Source organism: Strongylocentrotus purpuratus, unplaced genomic scaffold, assembly GCF_000002235.5.
Source record: "Strongylocentrotus purpuratus isolate Spur 01 unplaced genomic scaffold, Spur_5.0 spur5_scaffold_5, whole genome shotgun sequence".
Taxonomy (NCBI): Eukaryota; Metazoa; Echinodermata; class Echinoidea; order Camarodonta; family Strongylocentrotidae; genus Strongylocentrotus; species Strongylocentrotus purpuratus.
This window is the reverse complement of record NW_022145611.1, coordinates 22,767,624-22,788,021: the sequence shown is the minus strand read 5'-3', so window position 1 is coordinate 22,788,021 and position 20,398 is coordinate 22,767,624. Positions and strand designations below refer to the sequence as shown.

At 35.5% G+C, this 20,398-nt stretch overlaps 1 protein-coding gene across 1 annotated transcript; it reads left to right on the top strand.

Annotated features, from left to right (window-relative positions):
• The first annotated feature begins 665 nt into the window (after window positions 1-665).
• On the top strand, window positions 666-19,953 carry LOC579033 (serine palmitoyltransferase 2). The gene is made up of 12 exons (XM_030998391.1): window positions 666-869; window positions 5,998-6,165; window positions 6,601-6,755; window positions 7,321-7,466; window positions 8,654-8,778; window positions 9,326-9,419; window positions 10,323-10,428; window positions 10,947-11,166; window positions 11,929-12,055; window positions 12,596-12,731; window positions 13,341-13,470; window positions 14,660-19,953. Exons 1-12 carry the CDS (start codon window positions 723-725, stop codon window positions 14,753-14,755), a joined length of 1,650 nt encoding a protein of 549 aa, XP_030854251.1. The 5' UTR covers window positions 666-722; the 3' UTR covers window positions 14,756-19,953.
• Window positions 19,954-20,398: the final 445 nt, after the last annotated feature.

Genomic DNA, 20,398 nt, shown 5'->3' with positions numbered 1-20,398 from the left:
TGGTATATATTTACACATAAAGTAATATTTTGAATTCACAGACTTGATCTGTAGCTGAGGAGTCTCTGGGTCCAACGGTGGGTGGGGGTGGGGGTCGAGGAGGGTCGAGTATTGCACCACTACATCAATGTTCCAACAAAGCATTTCTGAATCATTAACAAGGGTAAATAGGGGTTACAAAACAGTTTTCTGACATAAATGTGAACAAGTAAAATTGAATGAATAAATGAATAAATGGATTTTAAGCACTCAATTGTTTACATTTACTTATAAAGCTAGGTAGCAACATTTTCAGACAGCTATTCTTGAAGTTGAAGAGGCGAGTTGTCACCAGAATAAAAAAAAAAGTAGCACCGGGTCTTTGATTCAGACTAAAGGGTGTCTATTTGTTTACCCATAGCTTTGTCAACCCCACCCGACCGGATAAAAATAGCATTACATCATAAAGTACATGCGGCTCTTCCGCTTACTATACTACTTGGTGAAACCAAACCGAAACCAATCTCTCTGTTATGAAACTAACTTATCTAATATCGTACGAGCGTGTGCGTAGATTAATAGCGCAGGTATTATCCGTGCGTTCTGCGATTCCCATTAACCTCTACGACACCGCTTTGTAATGCACGCTGTACAAGCCTATCCAGCGCTATTTTTTTCATACATTACGCGCGCGCACTGTATACAGTTTTGGTCGAACGTTCACCATCCGATGACCACAAAAAATGGCCCTCCATCGAAGGAATGGAACTCCTTTTGGAAAAGGAAATCATGACTTAAGACAAAATGGATCAGTAGCGTATACCAATGGACATCATAAATCGAATGGAACTGTTCTGACAGATGAAACAGCGCATCCCAAGGCCAGCAAGGTTTGCAATTGTAGTTATTTAATTGTACCGTAGTGTAGCTCCAGCAGTCAGTTGTTGCTACGGCTCAGCGCTGCGGCAAGCTCAGGCCAGACCAGTGGGCCGCTTGCATGGCGATGCCTGTGAGTGTGAGCTGTGGGTCGCGTCGTGGGGCGTGGGTACGGACTACGGGTAGACAGAAATAAATGGTATGGGTCATTCTTTAATAAAACTGACAGAATTCGTCAACATTCCCCATACACAGACGGTACCCCTTACGGCTCGCACAATACTTCTTTTTACTAGCGATTTTGTACCACATTCGGAACAAAAACTTTTCCCCCCATTTTTCTTTCTTTACCGGTGGTAGACTCTAACTAGGGTGTCTGAACGATTTTTCAATTTTCAATTTGGGATCGTTTTTCACCATTTTTGTTTGATATTTGAATAAAAAATGTTATCAGAATAATACATTTCAAATTTCAAGTCTCACCGATGTTTCTATCAAAAGTTACAGCCCCTCCAACACGCTGGTATATTCATATCATTTTGGTCAAAATCGACGAAAAAGACGTCTACGCAGAGTGATGTTGTTTTGCTAAATTTAGCCAAACAGCTGTATCGCGCGATATGCAAGCGTATGCATATCGTACGCATGCTGCTAAGCCAATCCGCGACTTGCAGCTTGAGCTACGCTGTCTCCGCGACATGTGCGATTGACTAGTATGGTTGGCGTTCGTCGCACAATAAACCCGGAAGTGAATGCACGTTATAGTCAATGGCAACATCGCGGAGACAATCTCCGCGATATTGCCATTGACTATAACGTGTATTCACTTCCGGGTTTATCGAGGGAATTGCCAACCATAATTTCAGTCACTATAATGTGTAATTGAATTTGGGGTTTCGTTCGTGCGCGGAGATGTTACGCGATGTAACCATGGTTTGGACTGAGCGGAGCGCACGCCTCCTAATTAGCTGATCCACCAAATAGCGAGAAGGGTATTTTTAAACTGTTATCAGTTGTGATCCCTGGGGGCTAGCGAAAATATAATCACATAGAATTGTTCCTTAGGACTGGGACTACTTATCGATCGGGGCGTCATATCTCAAAAGTGACAAACCTCAGAGTTAGCCAGGACACAATGTTTAAATTGCTGTTTTGACCAAGATAGTTTTAGAATTTCGGGGGCTACGCCCCTTTGGAAATATTGGAATTCACCTGCTCTTTCATATGACACCTCATTCATTGATTATCACCTTCAGGATCACAACTGATTAAGGTTTGAATCTCGATTTGAAAAAAAAAAATTGACTTTTTTTGCATGGTCGCGCAATGCACGTAGGCTGCATAGGGATGCGTGTAATCTCTATGGGAAGAATTTTAGCACACAACATCGGGTGCGCGATCAGACACCCTACTCTAACTGGTATTTTCATGATTTTAGATCTGGGTCTAAATCTAGATAAGATCTAGACTAATTGTCATTTTTAAATTCCGTTGGCGAAATTTACAGGCTTACTTTATAGTATAAAAATTATCCAATTTGTATTGTAGAACCAGTGAGTTGTACCGTTCATTTAATATGTATTCGAACATAATATAAGACATGACCAGCCAAAATATTTCACCAAAACAAAGCTGATGCTGCCCAATTTAATTACTTTTAAATATCACTTGAAACATAAACTTCTTCTTCAGTATAAAAATGCTTAAGATTAAGAAGGTCATCGTGATGGAGACAATCGGTATTATCAACACTTGTTGGTTGACTGCACCACACACCCGTTTTGTTCTTCTTTTGTTTTGTTTTTTGTTTCCTTTTATATATTAGACTATGTAACAATTATGTAAAGGGAACTTTAATTACAAGCATAATGTTTCCAAGGTTTTCTCCTCATTACTACAGATTATTGTTAGCATCATTTGTATTACTATTTAATGACTTGCCATTAAATCATTTTTACTGTTGTATCAAATATATGTACATGTTTTTTTACCTTGTATATAATATGCATTACTTTGTAAATTCTTTTATATGCAGTGGAAATAAAACCTAAATTAAAAAAAAAGATAATACACCAGTTTACAGTTGTATCAGTGCGCATGCGCAGACAGTTGACCTCGGGTCATTGGCCCCAAAATTGGGGCCAATAACCTCTGACCTCTGGTATTTATGCGTAAATTAAAATTGCGCCCATGCAAATGATGATGTGCGCGCACAACGCAGCGCGCAGGCAGTGATGTCATCATTATTTGCATGGGCGCAATCTTAATTTACGCATAAATACATGACTCCTAGGTCATTAGCTTTGTTTAAAATGGCGCACACAACTGTAAACTGGTGTATTCGTTTGATATTGGGTTTATGAATATTAAAATATCAATGGGCCACCTGGGCTGGTGTTGTACATAGCTATTGGACTTTCGAAAATTTGTTAATGAATATTCTTTATAATCATGTTGACAACAAGTTTTTCTTAAATTAACATCAATTTAGGAGCTAAATGAGCAAGCTCTCGTAAGTCAAAGTACATATTTCTGTTTTTAGCTATTTTGTACAATAAGATGGAGTGTAATATTGCAGTCAAAGTGGATATATGAAGATGTAAAGAGTGAAAAAAATTGTAGCATCTCATTCATCTCGGTCCGGCCGAACGGACCCATTCCTTCCACATACATGTACTTCAGTCTTTGTATAGAGGCGGCCAGCGGAGCCAGATGTAATCTTAGCGGAACAACTGTCGATATCAGAGACTGAAGCTTTCGGTCTAGGTGATCATTTGAAATAAGATATTGATATCACCTATTATTGACCTAGCCTTTATTGAGGCCCACCGGCCAATACCCCTGCATGAAAAGTGATGTAAACAAAGTTTAACAAATCTAAAAATGTGTTTGTAATCACCCATTCTCGCACCAGACAAATGTTGCACACTGGCTTCGGAGTTTGCTAGTGGACTCTCCTTTCTTCTCATACAAAGCACTTTGAAATATGTCCAGAATTTAACCCAAAATGTGAAATATTGATAATGAAGTGAAAGCAATTTGCTTACCTTCCATGTGTTCCTGATGATAATGAGCGTCCATGCGATTTACTTAAAATATTTCATAATTTATTTATTTATTTATTCCGTTTTATTTAAACAGGGTAGCCCCGTCAGTAATCGCAGTACTGTTTTCCAGGGGGCCCTGTACACAAATGCAACATATATTAGAAACAAACTACTTGAACAATATAAACATCATGGAAAACATCAATACATAGTAACATGATATATCAGAAAATGAGTAAAGAATAAGAGTGAATAATGAAACAAAGCCGTAGTAAGAATGAGCAATTTCAATGAGCAATTTCAAATCGATAACAATATACTCTGATTATTATCAATGATCTGTTTAGATTTTAACACATTATTATATTGAGAAATTTATGTAAATATTCATGAAGGAAATAAAGAAAGAAAGGCAAATTTATCTTTAACATCGCTGCTTAAAATAGAGAGAACAAAAAGTATTCTTGGTCGGGGCATTTCGAAGTGAGTGGGGTAGGCTATTCCACTGAAGAGCACCATCAACTGAGAAGGCACGTTTTCCACATTCTGTTTTAATTCTTGGAATAATAACTCCCAAATTGTCAGCATTCCTTGTTGAGTATCTATGAGTATGGGCGGACAGGGTGAACATACATGTATGATGGGGCACTATTATTCATAACATCATACATTAATTTACTTTTATTGAACTCCCATCTCAATCCATCTTAGGGTACTAAACATTTCGGATGTAGGAATCAAAGTATTTATTTTCAAGACAATTCTTGCCATCTGCTTGTGTTGCTTAATGAAGATCTTAATCTTTTGTTCTTGTATTACAAGTACCCCATGAGACACTACAATAGTCATAGTAAGGAAGGATAAGAGAATTGGCAAGTAGTTTGGCACTATCAATTGTGAGATATTTCCTGACTCTACGAAGTAGGGCCAACCTAGAGGCAATTTTATTTGAAGTGTATTTCACATGATCCTGCCACGTTATGTGCTGGTCTAGACAAACTCCCAGATATTTTACACTTTGAACTTGCTTGATTGGTACATTAGAAACTTTTATTGCGATTGGTGTGTATTGCAAGTTCAGCAATTTCTGCGGTGTTCCAAAAATCATGAAGCATGTCTTGTCCGTATTAAGTTGGTTTCTTTCTAACCACTTTCTCACACAACCCAAATCATAATAATAGCATCTGAAGAGAATGAACACCTGTTCTGAATGAGGTAACTACTCATTAGACATTCATGGAGTACATTGATAGAAATACACTAATTTGCATACCAATTTGAATTACCTTATTGATTTCCTCTAAAATGTTTTAGAGATCTTTTAAAGCTGTCGTTTCTTTTCATGCCCAGATTATACTGCCATAGAATATGCTTTTGTATTTTATTTTTTTAAAACTTTTATTCTTTAAAGCTAGCAGCTTTGGAGCAATTATTACCAAAATATTGAAACCACAGTAGGGATTGGGCTTTACTTTGTCACTCACTAATAATGTGTTTAAAAGCTTCTGAAAGGCTGCAAGCATTGTCTTTTTAAGACATCAAATAAAAACCTCAACCCCAAAGTTGAGGTCTTGAGGATCTTTAATGAAGAAAAAAAGCACTTTACAGTACATTGATTTAATTGATTGTTTCAAACACAAATTGGCAATTCTGTGACATATCTACATGTATCAAGGTTCTTCCCCATTTTCTCTGTACTTATGAAATTATACATTTTCTTCTTTTTTTCTGAAGAAAATATTCAGTCATTAGACACCCTAGATCTTTGTGAATATGTTTTTATGTATATCGTTTATAAAATATTTATATTCCATTATCAAAAAATTCTCAATACAGAGCAGATGAAAGGTAACCTCTTAAGATACATCACAGAGATGCAAATTTGTGTTTCATTGATAGCAACTTTGAGAACTTGGAACTTACTTAATTTCAGTTTGATTTATCCGTTCCCCTCCTTTTTATGCTTTTATTAGAACCTACTAAATATCAGATAAGATTTAATTTAATTGTTCATTTTTTTCTTTGACTCTCCACAAAATTTGAAGAACACTAATGCAAAAAAAAACTTTAATTTTTCATTTTAATTTTTCTGCAGGTTGGGAAGAAGGACTTCTCTGAGTCTTTCGAGGAGGTAGAGCTATTGACTGCCCTTGTAACATACATGAGTTACATCATCCTAGCTTTAGTGGGTTATTGCCGGGACATCCTGATGAGACTGGGAATAGATAAGGATAAAGCTGCCCAAGAGTCACCAAAGCTTAAGGTAAGATTTCAAAAAATTAGGGCTTTCATTATTCCAGTGACCTTGTTAATGAAAAAATTACTGAATGGATCTACACAAGGAACATCTTTGTCATCCTTTGGATGAGCTCTTGACCTGCCATGCATGCAATACCTATTCATCCTTTATATAACTTATGAGTGTCAATAGTGTTGAAAATTTCCCTCATGTGAATCTTTTTTTGCTTCCTTGCTTGGCTGATTTAGATATTTTCGCCGCCTTTGGCTCTCAACTACAAACAATTAGTGATTTAGAGATGAGACAATCGCCAATGCCGCTCCAGTGGTCTTGTGATAATGTAACCTTGAGAACTATGGAGCATGCAAGCAACCAATGATGGAGCGTGATGTTGCACAGTGTATGATTAATTAAGCACCAGCTGTATGATAATGATATCTTTCCTTTGTCTTTATCCAGGCTTTCACTCCATTATACCAAGACTTTGACAGTTTCTTCACTCGTCACATGTACCGAAAGGTACGAGACAACTGGAATGTCCCCATTGCTGGTTTGCCCGGTGCAGAGTCAGATCTGCTGGAAAGATACAGCGATGATAATTTTTGGTCATTCAAGTATGTTACTCTCTTTCCATTCTAACATAAATATTTTTTCTGATCTATCTTTTCTACTTAAAAAACAACATTAAAGGCAGCTACCGGTACTGATTTCTTTGGGCAATCATCCCATAATCTGCCTATGTAACTTGTGCAAAATAACTGATCTTTCAAAGTCATGACTTGAGAAAGAGCATGAAACTTGTGTCATTTTTTTTAGTACATCAAATAAAAGACTTTTCAATTACTATATCAATTGCTCTCCAGCTAACAGAATTACAAATTATACTGGTACTTTTTTCTAACAATGATGTAAATCCAGAGTACTTCCTGCTTTGTGTATTGATTTCTATTTTAAATCTCTATTTTGAATCACAATTGTCTATGACCCCTTATTACCATCCGGTGTTTGTATGTTTTTACCATTTGCAATATTGTATTTTTATGTATTTTTATAATTTGCTTGTAAAATGTCAACAATTCAGCCATTGACTGCTTATCATGTCTTGTATTGTACCATGAGTAAATAAATGAATATTTCTGTCATTGCTAATTTAATTCTTTGACTTTGTTTGCCTGATAGGCTCACCGGTACTACAAGGAAGGTGATCAACATTGGTTCATACAATTATCTAGGGTTTGCAGAAAACCATGGCCCACGATCAGATGCAGTTGTAGCTAGCACACAGTACTACGGCAATGGAGTTTGTAGCTCCAGACAAGAATTAGGTAAATGATTTCTCATTTCATTCTATTGTGTCCTGTATGGAATGGTTATGAATACCGTCTATTGTAACCTTTTTTTCAAATTATTTCCTAAGTTCAATTGGTTAAGTGCTTGACTTCTGCTCAAAGGATTGGCATAGGTAAAGTGAATGAGATATATTAATACGTTAGAAAATGGAAGTTCACTAGCCTGTGAAGTTTGATTTTTATGCTGTATTAGAGTAAAGGGCTGGTGCAGACTATTCTCTATTTGGGAGTCTAAAGTCCAAAACTCATCAAAATATTGCAATAGACCTCAATTTATTGAAAGCTATTAAAAGCTTAATATCATTCCTCTCTTATACTTGAAAACATTTGATGTAGAAAGGAGGATTCCATCCCCCCCCCCCCCCCCCCCGGCTCCCCACTCAGTGTTATTTAGGGTACCGTAATTAACGGTGTATAAACCGCACCTTTTTGGCGCCAAAAAAAAAAATCAGTCGGGGTGCGGTTTATACACGGTACACCAAAAAAAAAAAGTTTTGATTTATGCCCTCCACCTGGCACTGTGCCTGGCGATGTCCTCTAGCCCAGTCATACCACTCGGAAACTAGAACAACACTACCTGAATGTCCAGATTTCTGTTTGGACTTACATGTACAGGAAAATTTGCCTGTCATCTTAAGTTTTAAAAACTAATTATCAGAATAATGAACACTGCAATGAAATGTTCTTGAAATGTTCATTATTCTGATATGAAGATTGAAATGTGCATTGTTCTGATATAAAGATTGAAATGTTCATTGTTCTGATATGAAGATTGAAATGTGCATTGTTCTGATATAAAGATTGAAATGTTCATTGTTCTGATATGAAGATTGAAATGTTCATTATTCTGATAACTTCATTATTACTAAATATTCATTATTGTAATAACTTCATTGTTACTAAATATTCATTCTTGTGATAACTTCATACTATTATTTGTGACAAATCTCACAGATCTCAATATGTAGTTTATAATAATAATTCTTCCAATTTTTCTTCTATTACATGGCGTAGCAGAAGGTTCTATCCTAGGTCCTCTACTGTTTGTTTAATTTACATTAATGATCTTACACATTCAGCTGCACCTTGCAGTTAGAGTAAAAAGTGCAAAAGACCTTATGGCATTCAAATTCTTTAAAATAGTACTACCTTCTTGCTTTCAGGTACTCTTGCTCTCACGGTAGAACTGGAGAAGCTTGTAGCAGAGTTCTTAGGTCAAGAGGATGCTATCACATTCGGCATGGGTTTCGCTACCAACTCACTCAACATTCCAAGTATTATGGGCAGGGTAATACAATAACTATTGTTGATTTTCTGTAGTACTTGAGTATGTAACATGTGATTTACATACATATTTTGCTAAGAGGGTCCCACAATTTATTGTACACATGTAAATCAATGATTCAAATGAGTATAAAATAGTACTAACTCAACATTTCACTTTATCGAATGATAACATACAGTTCCCTTTTGTTACAAAGTAAAAAGATGTTTTTTTTTTTATTTAATTGATTTTTTCTTTCTTCACAAGAATATGCTTTTGGGGCAAAAATTTTACATTTGAACACCTTGTGTTTTGTTAGTTTTAAAGGCCTGCTTCGTACTTAGTAGGTCCTTCTTTCGCATCAATAACAGGTAAATAGGTAGGAAAAGCCATACTCTTTGTCCTTCCTTTCAACAATTAATGTATGTAATTCACATTCTGACTATTGAAAATACACTTATTGAATTTATTTGTAACATGGCACTTAACAAAGATTTATGCCTTCAACTTAATTACATTACGAAAATGGTCTATTCACTGGTGTCTTTGTTCCCATGTTCTGTATTGTTAGGGCTGCCTGATTGTCAGTGACAGACTGAATCACGCCTCACTGGTTCTGGGAGTAAGGCTATCAGGTGCCACTGTCAAAGTGTTTGAACACAATAGTAAGTACCTAAAGACGGTTCATTGCACTGTAAAATCACACTCTTTCACGGCATAGAAGCTTTATGAGTCTTTGATAATGGCCCTTTCACGGCAAATCACATTTTGGAATCGCAACATTTTAGTGTTGTTTTTTTTTTTTGCTCACTTGAGTTTCTAATTTGATTACATTTGAAATCTCTCCGTTGGTACATTTATCATGGAGTTGGAATCGCTACATATTTTGGAATCAGAAATCTCTTCTTTAGAAGAATCGGATGCTTTACAGGTTTATTAGCTCTATGTAGTCCATGTACTTGCATTAACAGTGTCAATTTTAGGGTTAATTGTTTTCCTACTTAAAAAAAAGAATATCATGACAAACTCAAAGCATTGACAAATTTTGAAATGAAACAAATATATTTCTTTTATTGTGTCATGCTGCACCCATCGTGTATTAGCTTTTAACCATTCAGTATGGGTATGATTATGTCATTATTAACTTGGAACTAACGATCACCAAAGGCATTTTAATTCCAATTTGTGGGCATGTTCCTATGTAGTGAATGTACATCATTGATCTACATTTGCCACTCTCCACCCAGGTGTTAAAATGGGCAACCGGTAGGATGCGAAAGCTAATGTGGTTTGATAAGCAATGGCGCTTGTAAAATGGCGACTGGCTGGAATGCTCCCCAGGAAGTGGAGAATGTGCATACCTTGTGTGCGGGTAAGCCTGAATCCGATGACCAGGGTAAGAATATGTTCCGCGCCTAGAAACAAAGTATTAGGCGCATTATAAATGTGAGCTATTATTATTATTATTATCATTTCTATTGTAAATTTATTTTATATCATGGAAATACCATTTATGAGTTTTGCAATGAAAACCAATAAGTGGAATTGTTTCATTCATCAATTGACAGATATGGAGAGCTTAGAGAAGTTATTGAAGATGGCCATTGCTGAGGGACAACCAAGGACGCATAGGCCATGGAAGAAGATTCTTATCATCGTTGAAGGAATTTACAGGTTGGTTTTCGGTTTCTTCATCAAACAACTGTCGGATAAATGTTTTCAAATTGTGGATCACAGATGATTGCTATTTTTTTTCCTACTCTTTCCTGTCCTTGTGCATTCTCGCTGCTGATGCCTTCTCAAAGTCATTTAGGTTATCTTCCAAACTGATTCACGGCTTTCCTCTTTGTGTAGTTGTTTGAAATTATTTTCATGATTGTTTGATCGTTCTTTTCTGTAAATAATTTGATTTACTTTCTTTACACTTATTTCCTGTCCATATTTCTGTTCCATGAATTGGAACTGACAGCTCAGTGCTATTCATCACTTGCATTCTTGCATAGATTACATAGTATCACACAATTTAGCTATGGATAAAATAATGTTTTTAAATGGGGGGAGGGGGTAGGATCCTGACTGCAAGCCTCCTTCAACAGCTTTTTGGATTCACCATCCCAAGCAAAACCCATAAAAATGTGTTAACTGCATATTGTGCTTTGGTCTACATGGTGTATTTTTATTCTCTTTTCTAGTATGGAAGGGTCGATTGTAAAGTTACCTGAGGTGATCGCCATCAAGAAGAAGTACAAGTGTTACCTATACCTTGATGAGGCGCACAGCATCGGAGCCCTGGGACCCACTGGCCGAGGGGTGGTGGAGTACTTTGGTTTGGATTATCGGGACGTTGACGTCATGATGGGAACATTCACCAAGAGTTTCGGCGGATCTGGAGGTTACATCGCCGGGTCAAAGGTCAGTTACTCCATGCTGTCATCCTCTGTTCGACCTCATGTTCGGTGTGATTGGAAAACTTTTTTACCATGTCAATCTGGATTCTTCATTGTGCTAATGTGCTTATTTGAGTGTGGGAGTGTTAGTTTACTCGGTCTCAGGTAGCAACAAGGACATCCCGATAGACCGACAGCCCACGAGACCAACACGTTAGTCTTGTGTGCTGTCAGTATGCAGTCGTAGCAACACAATATAGTGGCTGTATACTTCATTTTGCTTTCTGATTTAAAAAAAAATTAAGTTAGATAAAAGCAGATACTTTCTAACTTCTAATTCAAATTGGTTTGATTTTGTATAATTTGATGTATTTAGCTTACTATTACACTAGTTCAGTATTTTCTAAACCATATGCAAATGATGAACAGTATTGTGGTGAAATCTTAGTATGTTTTTATTTCCAAAAGCATAAGATAATAAGGTATTATCTTTATCTGTCTTTCAGAGATATGTCTGTTGTTACATGGCTATTTTTTGTAATAATAGCTCGATATGGCTCCATGCCAGAGGAGGCTTATTTATATTCCTCAAGATGCAAATTATATAAATCACCAGTACAGTAATGTAAAGTATCATCTCAATGTATCAAATCCACTTTGTATATTTGTTGCTATATCACTCAAGCCTTTTGTTTTAAGGTTGTTGGGAGCATGGTTAGGCTCTGAAATAATTGGAATACACTCTTTCATTTGTTTACCGGTACTGCTGTATTCCTTTTGATTTCAGGAGTTGGTAGATTACATCAGGGTGAACTCCCACAGTGCTACCTATGCCAGCTCGACCAGTGCACCGGTGGTAGAACAGGTCCTGAGTACACTCAAGACTATCATGGGAAGGGATGGTACCACTGTAGGTAAGGCAAACAACAACTCTGATCCAGCACTTGCTCCGGTAGCAATCGCTCCAGGCTTTGTTTCATTTGACCAGTTACTTCAAGGCTTATAACTTAACTTTCAAAATTTGATTTTGTTTTGCTTGTGACAACCCCTCTCAGAATACCTTTACTTCAATATCATACTTATCATGTAAAAAGCTCTTAAAATGTATAATGTGTAAAGAAATATACATTGGAACAGGAGACAGTAAAACATCTGTTGAGAGAGACAGAAGGATGGTTACTCTTTTATACAATACCCCTCTGACTCTCAACAGACTTGAAGATGTCTTCTGTGGGTACACTCCCCACTGTATGTACCTGGGTCTGTTATTTTTAGGGGTGCCCATAGCACTGAAATACTTCCTACATAATACCTCTTTATAACTGCTTGATATTAGTGCGTATTGCTCTGAAATGGTCTTGTATTGCTACAATGTACTTGTATGTATTATGTGAATTGTACCTAACTGTTTTTATTGTTTCTTCTTGTTCATCTTTACTCCCTCTACCAAACAGGACAAGATAGAGTAGAGGCATTGAAGAGGAACACACAATACTTCAGGAGGCGTTTGAGGGAGATGGGCTTTGTTGTGTATGGCAATGATGATTCCCCTGTCGTACCTGTTCTCATGTATCTTCCAGCAAAGATGACGTAAGAATCGCCTCTCAAATGATTATATGTATTGCAAAAATTATGCCTCTTTTATAGTAGAAAGCATGTCTGCTCTGGTTTGTTTCGTTGACTAGAAGGAAACATACATCAGTGAATGGCTTGTTTGATAACTGAGTATTCAGCTTAAAAGCATGACAAAGTATACATAAACAATTAATAATTACTTGATATTACTGGAGAGGGATGTAGAAAATCAATTGTGATATAAAGTATATTTTTATTTCTATTAATAACAGGCTTTTGATAAAAGAAAAGAAGATGTACTGTTAGAAACTGTGTTAGGCTTTTCAATGCTAAAGAACAAAGTGATTCTTGAAGGACATCTCCAATATTCATTTTGTTATGACAGCGTATAGTCTACCCTCAGATCTAACCAACAGTATTAAAATAATATATAGGATGGATATATCCTATGCGACCAAACATGGCACTGATGTCAATAAAGCTTCTTTGTGCGTTGATGTCGTTTTTGTTGGGGAAAAAGCTCTGTTATTTGCATATCCCCTCCTAATTTCACATTTGAAATGTTAAGCTGCCATTAGTGAGGGCACCTGTCATTCAATATACTCTCCTTGTATTGACTTGCAGGTGTTTTGCCAGGGAGTGCCGCAAGCGAGGCCTTGCCGTCGTGATAGTGGGTTTCCCTGCCACGCCCATCATTGAAGGCCGAGCAAGAATCTGCCTTTCGGCTGCACATACCAGACAGATGCTAGATGAGGTATGTCAAACTCGATTGACTATTGATTTTTCACTCTTGATGGTTTGATAGCTTATTTGACCTGATAGCTTTATTTCCTCTCCAAGAGACTTGGTTATGAGGATTTATGGGCATTAATGGTGCCCCCGCTTGGTTTTGAACCCAGGTCCTTCCAGTTACAAGGTCACTACTCTACCACTGAGCCAGCTCACTTTCTATATTGATAAACAATGATTACCACGTGTTCATGAAGTCATTTGAACATGTGTTGTAGTTTAAAGGGACTTTGTAACATTGTTCAGATGAGAGATAGTGGTGCTAAGGTAGTGACTTCAATGCTAGATGTACAATTAAAGATAATCTGAAAATTTGAGTGAAAACGGATCATTATTCATGTTACAAATTGGGAAAAACTGATCAGATCGATTCCTTAATTCTCCCAACTATATTATTCTACTTTTATTCTGCTACTTGTCAAAGCCTGTTCAGCATCAAGACAAGGACAATTTAATTACATTTTAGGTGAATGTAAATCGTCACAAAGCAATAAAATGGCTCTACATTCCATTCCAGACAGTTAAGTGTTGACAGATTTTTATAGCCTGTTTTATGTATTTTTCTCATGGAAAAACGGTTGGGAAAATTCAAAAATGGTTGGGAGAATTTACCGTTAATCACTGTTAGAGAGTGCCTCACATCGACGCCTTCAAAGAAAACCATAGATATCTTTGTGGTTTGAGAATTTGTTCAGGATTTTTTGCATGTCAGGGGGTTAGTATAGTAGAAGGAATATAGTAAGTAACATTTTATACAAAAATTAAGCAATTTTTTTCATCAACCTTCAACAATGTTACCGAGTCACTTTAATATGTTACAACCTCTCTTTGTTTATTTCAAATATGATATCCAAATAAATGCTGATGATGATTTTGATTGAGAAACAATTTGCTTTTTTTTAAAGTCAATTTCTTTATAGAAAGTAAATTTTGTTATATCACTTATGTTCTGGTAATTTAGATGATGTTATACTAAAGTACTACTAAAGTTAAGTAGTATAATCAAATATATGATATTTCCAAAGGTGATAACTGATGTCATGAAGATGATGTCCAGATTCATTGCCGTTTTGCCCTTTTATGATCATTTAAAATGTATATATATATCTTCTCATTATTTCTCTTTCTTCCCCCTCATTTCTTTATCTTTTCAGGCCTTAAAGATAATGGATGAAGTCGGTGAAGAGCTGGGTGTGAAGTACTCCAGGCACCCATTACCTCCACTGACTGACAAATCAAAGATGGAGTAAAATACAACAACAATTATTTGCCTTCTTCAAACCCCACGCCTACACAAGGATGCATTATTACACCCACCAAATATATTAATGTTTGCAATTTCAGGAATATATTATTACACACATCAGTGCTTCAAATTTTATATGATTTTATTTTGAGTAATTTGTTAAATATAAAATTTCTGCCTTGATGTTGATTCTAGCACTGCTAAAGTCTGTAAAATATTTGTAATTCATATACCTAGGATTTGTGTTAGAGATGTCTGCAAGTGCACAGTGAGTGCTTTGATTTTTGTTTGATTTTATCTTCTTTTGACATAAGATCATTTGGACTAAAGATAATTTCTGTAAATATAAAATTATTTGTCTTTGATTTATTATGTAAGCACTGTTATTAAGTCTGACTGCAATTTTTTTTCAACCGATAACCTAGGATTCATGTTAGAGATAAACCAATATATATTGTATCTGGGGTCAAAGGTCACATGTCAAGAGGTCACAAGTCAAGTAGCAAGAAACTATACATATTGACGGTCTTGTTATCCCCGATCTCCTGAAATCATGTCAGGGCCCTTTACATAATACAGTGTTGATCTTATTATTGCTCCCTGTTTATGTGCAAAATCGCAGGGCCACGTTTTATCAAACTTGTTATTTATGACAAGATCCAATAATTGTTAAGCTTCTGAAATCCTTGCATTTGACAGCTGTGAGCAGATTTATTTTAGATAAATATAAGTATTGAACACTTTACATGAACATGCATCAATATGTGGCACACTGCTTAAATGACGAATTAGATGAATTGAGTAATATCTACTTAGTACTACTTAAATTAGAATGCTGCCTTACAAACTATGTACAGAGAAACCATTTTTGTGTGAGGTTCTTTCACATTTAAAAGTACTTTTAACTATAGCTTTGTGCGTGAAGAGGTCGTTCTTTCATCTTTGTTCATCAGTTGGGACATACTATTCTGTATTCGGTAACTTTATATCATATTTTTTGCAATAAACTTGTCACAAGGATTATTCGGAAGTTGCATCCCAGTGACACTTATAACATAAGACAAGCACCGGTGTGACACCTAACCTAACCAAAAAATTACATTGCCCTGAATGGCCAATAATCAGTCGGTGTGGAGTCCATGTTGAGTAAGGTTCAGCAGTGTACTTGGTGTTTATTGCCAAACTGATGGCTCATAAGGCATTGGACGTTCATATAATAACCTTTTTACTGAATTCAATATCAAACATGTATCGCAGGACAGAATAATATCGTCTTTCACAATTTCTGTATATATCGACTCACTGTGTGCATAGAGTACTTTGATGGTTTTAGCTCTCTAGGTGTGTAGGACATTGTGATATTTGATGTGCTGTTGATGCCTTCTATTTTACTGTATAAAAGTTTTGTCGAGGCTTGCATTAAGGTGTTAACTCTCTCCTTAGGCTCCCTCATATAAGTGTATCACCATCTATTTCCACAACCATTGTCTTTCCACACATACTTTACACATTCCTGTGGTGACTGATGGGGACTAAAAGTACATAGCCTTATTATTTCAATGTTTTTATGCCTCTGCTACCGAAGGTGGTGCCAGATGCATTATGTTTTAGAGTTGTCCATCCGTTCCGTTTTTCGTTACCGCGATAACTCAAGAACCATTGAGCGGATTTGAACCAAACTAGTATCAAGGATAAGCTGATTATATTTTGGGCGGAAAAGGTCAAAGGTCATGTGATCTGATGGTCATGAAGGTGTTAACAACAACCAAAGAATATCTTTTTACTGCAATAACTTGAAAAGCATTGAAGCAATTAAATCCAAACTTGGATAGAGTATGTATTCAGTGATATATAATTTCACAGCACTTATGGTTATAAGCTCCTTGTTAAAGTGTGCAGAAGGCAGAATTGCACGGAGGGGGGGGGGGGGTATAATTGTTGATTGCACGCCATCAAATAGCTTTCGTTTAACCTCTTTTTCAGGCCTTATGGTACCAGCATCAGCTAGTAGCGGTGTCATGCATGGTTTCTTTGCTCTGTAAATACCCAGATTAGTATTGCTATGATGCAAACAAGTTATTAAACAAATATCATAAATGAGATTTCATTCAACACGTACTTAATCATGGTTTATATTTACTTTGTGCTATGATATCAAACTTTATATGTCATGAGCCTGTAAAGACAACATTTTTTTCTCCCAAAATAGACAGAGGTATATTAGAATTTGGTTGTTAAAATTGCGTTTGTCACTAAAAGGATAAATGAAATCATGGTGTGAAAAGACTATTCTAAATAAATTATGTCTAATATGTTCACTGTCAAAATAGCATAGAAAGTAAACATTTAGGTACCGGTGTTCACTTTTGTCTTGCTGAGAGTTCTTCTGCAGTGGTTTTATTTATATAAAATGTATAGAGTGTGTATATAATGTTGCAAATAGTTTGACATTTAAATGTAGATTCTTATCCGAGATCAGGATTTGTTATTGCAAACTTAGTGTAGATGGCCTTTTTCATTGGTTCATCTTCAATTTGGTTGAAAGTACTAGACGAGAACAATACTATTGAATTTAAGTAACAAATGATGCAATTTTTTTTCGTCTTTAGTTGCATCTGTAACAATTTTTTTGTATTGCAAAAAGGTAGTATATATTCCAAGCAAGATGCAAATCTTCTAAAGAGAATCGAGGGCCAGAATGGCATAACTCATATACTTAAAGTTAGTTATTACTAGTAGTACTATCCAAGATGCCTTGATACGAAATGGAGTGGAAAGATTCCAACACTGTGGTCTAGTGGACTCAGCAAATAAATGTGTTAATGATGGTATAATTGTTTAGCAATATGCCTGAACTTCACTTCTTATGATATCACGATTGAGGAAGTTTATACAGACTTTTGTGTAATGATCATTCTGACAGTCATTAGATAGTACTTTTGTAAAAAATTATTGTTAGAAAAGTGTAAAAATTATTTTTGTGTCTGAAGAAGTTTTTTGAAAGGCGAAGAGTAAATGTGTTTGTAGTTCAGTGCCTTTGTACTAGTAGTCTTTTGCAGGTGGAAAACTTAAATGAACATATTATATTCTCTCATGTACATGGTGTCATTTAGATAATTGATTGAAATACATTTTGTCAGCTTTGATCTCATATTAGTTATTTAAAGAGCAGTACTTTTTGAGAAGTAGCAATTCATGTCTATTTATTTTGTATTCATTCATGTAGATCTACCGCTACAGTTCAAGTGGAATATGATTCATTGATTGGATTAATTACATAGTGCTTTCGCTGTCATTCCATATATTTTTTTGAGCTTTTCAAAGCATTTGTTTCTTTGGTACTGTAACATTGTGATAAGAAGAAATTTTGTATTTAGAGCTTTGTGTTTTATGAGGGGAAAATATGTTGGGTTTCTTTTTACCAAGCAGCAATCTTATGTTAAAAACCCTAAACATTTAAATTATTTTCTACTACATGATAAATTTTGTTAGATGTTGAGTCTTCTTTGCTGCGTCATGTGCAGATATTAGATGAAAGGATATTACATTTATTCTACTTATATTAAAGTTCAGGTAATTTTTTCAACAACAAACTCTAAATGCCTTCAGTAAAATTTTGCAAACACTTTCAATCACATCCTTATCCAGTGATTGGCTGTGAGAAAGAAAAAAAATTATGTTCTCTCTTTCAGGATGTTCCCCAAAGTACTATATTTCTACTTTGTAACGATACCACAAGATGCATGTTTTGGGGCATGCATAAGTGCTTATGGCAAATTCATCTATTGTAATGCTACATGTATGTTTTTAATGATTTGAATGTGTGAAAACAACCCTCCATTTATCCTTACATGCCTTACATTTTGGTATTTTGATATTTAATCATTCTTTATTACATATGATGTATAATATTTGCAGGTGATGTCTTTTTGGGTAATTTGAAATCATTTTATATGAGTATATGATATATTTACTATGGATTACGTTACTCTAATCATATTCTATTTGTAATGGTTTTGGATTGCAAGTGGTGGCAGGGTGTGAAGTTATGATTTTTTTTTTTTCATTTTCAATATATATATATTTTTTTTGCTTTAATATTATTGTTAACCCTTGGCTGTATGATGAAACCATAAATTAGAATAATGTTGAAACAATAAACAGAAATATGGAATGATTGAGCATGTGCGTGTATCAAGTTTGCTCCTTTTTACCCTCCTCGTTATCAAGCTATGATAACTGTATATCATTCCGCTTAGTATTTCCATCCAAATCATTCCAAAATCTACCAAAGGGAAATTTTACATCCCATCTTTCAGTTAGCCTTTGCTTTGTTTTGTTATTTGTTAGTAGATTGTTTATGTTTGCATCATTTTACAGGCAAATTTTAGTTTTTTGTAAAATAGTCTTTACTTTCATTTTTTTTCTTCAGAGATGCTTAAATCATCCATGATTATTTTTTAACTGCTATCGTTGCTGGGTATTTGGTTACAGACAAACAAAATGTATTATCAATCTTAAGTACATCAGCGATTGTTTTTAACTGCTGTCATTCCTGGGTATTTGTGTACTGAAAATATGAATCATCAATAATTATTGATTTGATAAGACACACTTCAAACTTTTTTAATGGTTTTGAGGGGAAGGATGAATGTTATGGTAGATTTATTATTTTGAGAATGACCAATATATAGCATTAGTGGATAATGTGTAATATTATGGTGTAATCACATCTAGTTTGAACTTTGAAATATGCATAACCTTTGCGCTTGAATAATAATATTTGCTTGAATGTGAAAATGGAATTGTAAAAAGTAAGCTGTATTTCATATGTGCCATACTCTATACAAATTATTCAAAATTTGAGAAACAATTTCAAACCAGTGGTAATCTAATATATTTGCTGTTTCAACCCTAACGACCCATTCAGGTAATGATTTCTAGATATTTATATACTTTTTTGCTTTCATTTCGTCTCTTGTATGTAAACACATTGCACATTATTATGGTTTTATGAAGTATATTAGACGTCATTGACACCGAGTCAGATTTTATTATCAAGTATTTCTGTATGATGGGTTATTCGTTTACTTTTGTAATGTCATTTTTCTCATTTCTTTGAATGATACATATTTCTTGACACAAGATATATCTTTCTTCTGTATGGTGTGTCAATAAAGGTATTTATGCAAGGGATTCTAATTGATACTGTTTCAAAAAACTATTATTAATTCGTTGTCAATATTTGTTGTTCTCTTTTAAATAATTTGATAAGAATGTTCACCAACTGAATTGATGCCCCTCTGATTAGGAATGATGTAGGAGGAAGTCCTATGTTGTTTTTTTCTCTCTCTCTTCTCCTTTCTAATTTCGACCTTTCCTTTTCTCTCTTTTGGTCCTTTTCCTTTTTTCTTCGTCAGTAGATATTCGATGAGGCGGGGGGGGGGGCACGATGGCCACTGCGTGCCCCCATAAAGCTATGCCACTGCCCGAGACTATTGAGGTGACTTCTGACAGTTTTATATTTTAGGCAATCTAAGCCTTATACGTTCTCTTCAGGGTCCTCGCCAGACCGATTTAAAGATGTCAAGCCAAATTTACTAACAAGCCGAATTGTATAGGAACCCCGCCTTCCCCTCCCTAGCTC

Excerpts from the sequence above, each read along its gene's own strand:
- LOC579033 (XM_030998391.1), top strand. The coding sequence starts at position 723 with ATGGCCCTCCATCGAAGGAATGGAACTCCTTTTGGAAAAGGAAATCAT. Across the intron at positions 6,166-6,600 it reads AAGAGTCACCAAAGCTTAAG|GCTTTCACTCCATTATACCA; the intron begins GTAAGATTTCAA and ends GTCTTTATCCAG. Across the intron at positions 8,779-9,325 it reads TTCCAAGTATTATGGGCAGG|GGCTGCCTGATTGTCAGTGA; the intron begins GTAATACAATAA and ends CTGTATTGTTAG.